The sequence below is a fragment of the Myotis davidii genome, unplaced genomic scaffold, assembly GCF_000327345.1.
Source record: "Myotis davidii unplaced genomic scaffold, ASM32734v1 scaffold54, whole genome shotgun sequence".
NCBI classification, from domain to species: Eukaryota; Metazoa; Chordata; class Mammalia; order Chiroptera; family Vespertilionidae; genus Myotis; species Myotis davidii.
The window spans coordinates 111437-115983 of NW_006287915.1; the positions used below are offsets into that span (position 1 = coordinate 111437).

Consider the following 4547-nt stretch of genomic DNA (forward strand, 5'->3'; position numbering starts at 1 on the left):
GCGGGGCGGGACGCTGGCGCTGTCCGGACGCCGCGGAGGCTCCGCCAGCCGAGGGCGTTCGAACGGGGGTCTGCGCGTTTCGCCTTCCCCGCCCGATGTTGCCACCCGGCTGCTGATCGCATCACCCCGCTGATCCCACGGGGGCGTGAGGCCTCAGAGGTCCCGTAGAGGCTGGAACCCTTCGCAAAGCGGGAGTAGTAAGTGGGGCTGGCGGGAATCGGAGGGCGAGGGAACCTCACGCCTCGGCTGCCAGCCTGCCACCCCTCCCCTCCTCGGCTGGCGGGGCATAGAGGAACGTGTGCCGCAGGACCAGGCCCGCGTGGGCTGTCCTGTCTAGCTGCTCCGCCAGCCGGTCAGTACCGGGCTCTTGCCTTTCCTCGCTATTTGAGGGTCACGTTGGAAGAGTTTATCCCTGGGGTCTGTTTGGGAGCCTGGAAAGGGGCTGCGCCAAGCGCAGAATGGATTTGGTCTAGCGATCAGGTTTCCTCCCCCCCCCCCCCCCCATTCTTTGCGCCAAAATTAACTGACCTGAGGAGACCCTGTACTTTCTGCAGATTTGCCCTACACCTTCCTGACTTGTAACTTTACTTTGCTCTGTGGCTTTCCATAAAAAAATTACTACTTTTGTCGACTTTTTCTTCCCAAGTTTTCAATTACTAATGGGTGTTTGTATTCATTCGTGTTCGTTTTAGAGAGTTGGGGGTGGAATAGATATTTTTGTTGGAGGAGAAAGCATCTAATTGTAAGATCGTTTCTAATGTAATTGTGCATTGCAGATGGAAGTGAATTGTTTAACACTAAAAGACCTGATCAATCCCAGGCAGCCCAGACTAGATTTTGCCACTGAAGATGGGCAAAATGCACAAAAGGTAAGTGCACTAAGATCTAACATATTTAGGATAGTGATGTCTAATTCAATTAAGTGTTTCAATATGCCACTTGTATTTGTCTTGTAAATCTAATGAATATGATGAACATTGTAGAAATATACTTTTTTAATGGAGTCACCCAAACCATTAGTAATTGAGTTGCTCAGTCATTGTGCAGTGGAAAGAGGCTAGGTTAGATGTAGTGTTAGAACCAATTTATATTAATCAAAGATATGCTGAACCCCTTCAATCAAAAGTTTGTAATACTTGTAGTTGTCAACATTGGAATTAGCTAATGCTGTGCAGGAATGTTAAACCTGAGTACCCGGGAAGAAAGACTCTCTGCTATAAATGCTGGATTATTAAGGTACTGTGAAATGTTCTTCATGCCCATGCATTAATCAGCTCTAGAGGCAGTTTCCTTCACCCATATAGGGAGAGAAGTGGCTGAGCGCACCAACACACCCTGCGTGTTCCGTAGAGCAACCGCTGGTCTGGTTTTGCCCTGAGTCATTACCCCTTTTTTGCTGCCCTGTGATTTGTAAGACCATGGTGGAGTCTTTAAGAAACATTACCAAGTAAACTGCCCATAGCAATATCTAAACTATCACTGTACCCACATCAGCACAGTTACGCTCACCAACCAGTGCCCTACCGAAAAGCTGTAAGAGCTTGTTAGTAGCAAGCATCTAAGTGTTTTTAGGCAAACGCACATACATATTATAAATCGGGATGTAGAAACTTTGAATATAAATCTGAGCATAGCAACTTCCTTGGGTATTGAGCTTTTCTAGGGTCCTGGTCTAAATTTTAGATTTAGCGTCAACAATGAAATTGCCTGATTGCGAAGAACCTGTTCTATGGCCCTTTGAAAAATATTTGACAACCATTAATTTTAGATTGGTGTGAAATTGTATGCTTTTCCCATGCAGGGTTTTTCCCTTCTAGCATTCACTTTTTGTTGCTGTTGTTAGGAAAAGAAGTACACCAAAGCATTATTGTTTTAAAGAGAACTTTAAAAAAAAATTATCCAAGCTATATGAGGGTGAAAATGCCCAGACTTTGTATTTTTAGAATTTTGGCTTTGGGAGTTTCAGAACAAAACTCTGTTATCTTTTATAATTTGAATGGGACAGCCTTGAAAAAATAGGTACACATTTATATAAAGCCTAAGTCAGTGTCCACTTTTTTTCTTCTAGGCCTTTTTTTTTATCCTCACCCAAGGATTATTTTTTCCCATTGTTTTTTTTTGTTTATTTATTTTTTTTTAGAGGGAGTGGAGGTGGGGAGAAAAAAGAGAAACATCGATAGGTTGCCTCCCACATGCAACCAACTGGGCCAGGGATCTAGCCGGCAACCCAGGTACAGTGTCCTTGGATGGGAATCAAACCCGAGACCCTTCGGTCCGACGTTCTTACTACTGAGCAAAACCGGCTAGCGCTGGGCCAATGACTTCTTATCAAGTGCCTTCAACTTCTACTCTAGTTAGTTAGCATCAGTAAATGCGATTACCAGCCGAGCTTTCACATTCTAATGGCTATGGGGGAAACCTCAAGTGACTCAAGAGTGATTGGAAAAGTGGTTACAATGTTCGAAATGGAGTGTCTGAGCAGGAATTATTTCGCCTCTTAAAGAGAAGGCAAGGGATAAGAACAGTGCTTCTGCTAGTTGCTTGGAGGGGCTTTGTCTCTTTTCCTGATGCTGGGAAGGATTTCTAGGGATAGTGAGAACGTGGGATTTGGAGTCAGATCTGGGTTTGAGTTTCTGTTCTGCTATTCGCTATGTTACCTCAAACAGATATATTTTATTTAATCTTTAAACAAATATTTATGTCAAAGGTGCTAAGGGGACAATCGTTTATTAGTAGTTAATAAATCTGTTTCTTCCATAAATTGCAACTAATAAATAGCACCTCCCTCTTTGGGTTTTTGTTGAGCACTCAGCAGCATACACTGTTCACACTGTACTCAAATTAATAGCCCAAAAATGAATATGATGCAGGCCCTGCCCTCCTTTACTTGAGAGGCTTTCAGGAACTCAGATGTAAAACGAACCAATTGCACTATGATTTGATAAGTGCTATAATAGTGAGAACAAAGTGGTCCCCAGGGAACAGAGGAGGAAGAAATCAATTCGTGGGGAGTCTAGAGAGAGTTGAAAGCTTCTAAGGAGCTAACATTAAGGTTGAGGATGTTCAACCTACAAGAAAATAAGAGTGTATAAGAGGGACATTTTAGGCAGGAGAAACAACATGAGGTGTGGGTGTTTAAGAAATGTTCAAGAGATTCAGCATGGCCACAAACGCGTAGTGCTGAGTTGTTCCTTCTTAAAACCCTCTGAGGGATGCTTGCTACAGTGTCCTGTGCATCATTTGGCATATAGAGCATTTATCTTTCTTGATTGGTCAAGAACTCTTAAAGTACATGCATCTTCTTATTTCTCATGGAGAAACTTAAAACATAAAGGAGTTTTCAACTTGGTTACCCAAATTTACTGTGCCCAGTTGTGGGATTATAAACAACTCTCTTAATTTGTTCACAGTGCATTTAATCATAACAAATAGAAAATGGATGATTTGGGATAAAGAGATAAGCAGTGAGATTGAGCTGCTTTGTAAAAGAGGTAACACTTGAGCTAGGGCTTAAACTTGCAGCAGTTCTCAACCTGTGGGTCGTGACCATCGGAAAACACAGATAGCATATCAGATATTTACATTACGATTCATAACAGTAGCAAAATTACAGTTATGAAGTAGCAATGAAAATAATTTTATGGTTGGGGTCACCACAACATGAACTATATTAAACCAATGGTCAGGACCCACAGGTTGAGAACTGCTGGCTTAAAGGAATGAAGGTTAAGACTTAGGCAAGTAGAGAGGAACTAGTAAAAGTAGAAATGAGACTCTGGCTGGTTATTTCAGTGGGTTAGAGTGTCATCCCAATATGCCAAATTGTGGGTTCGATCTCTGGTTAGGGCACACACAAGCAATCAATGAATGTATAAGTAAGTGGAATAACAAATCAATGTCTCTCTCCCTCTCAAATCAATTTAAAAAAATAGTAGAAGTGAGTGGTATATTTGGGGACAATGCCTAGATTTCATGAGCACAGGTTTTTTGGAAGGTCATTCATCTCTGTTGGCAGTGGTTAAGAAAGGTGAATTCAGTTTGAAATACATATCTGTATCTGTATGATTACAGGTAAATAAATATGTGCAGAAAGCAGCTGGTTGCCTGGCTTTGGAATTCGTGGGAGGTACTAGCCAAACACAAACTTGAGAATTATCAACATACACGTTGGTTTTAAAATCAATGTGCATGAGAGTCATGAACTACACAAGAGAGAGAAAGTAGAGGCAAGTGTCAGGCTGAGGTTTGTAAGAGTGGGAAAAGGGGAACCAAAGAAGGAGACTGAGAGGAAACAGAAATAGGAAGAGAACCAACAGAGAATGACTGCTATCTCAGGACCAAGAGTTTTATAGAGCAAAGAACAGTCAACAGTCTTAACCATTGCAGTGAGGTCAGGTGAGGTATTCTGCCATTGATCTGGCTCCTGGAAGGTGACCTCAGTCAGAAGCAGTGGACCAGAACACACTGATAATTTGAGGAACCCCTGGGATATGATCAGGGGAAAGCCTTCAGTGTGGATTACTCATTCTAGAAGTGCTCTGAAGGGA

General features: G+C 42.5%; 1 protein-coding gene across 1 annotated transcript in view; it reads left to right on the forward strand.

Annotated features, from left to right (window-relative positions):
* The first annotated feature begins 19 nt into the window (after window positions 1–19).
* The window catches only part of E2F7 (E2F transcription factor 7), a 41940-nt gene continuing 37412 nt past the window's right edge, over window positions 20–4547 (forward strand). The window contains exons 1-2 of the mRNA XM_015561324.1: window positions 20–197; window positions 777–869. Coding sequence (XP_015416810.1) covers window positions 777–869 — 93 coding nt within the window. The 5' untranslated portion in view covers window positions 20–197. The remainder of the gene's footprint in view (window positions 198–776; window positions 870–4547) is intronic.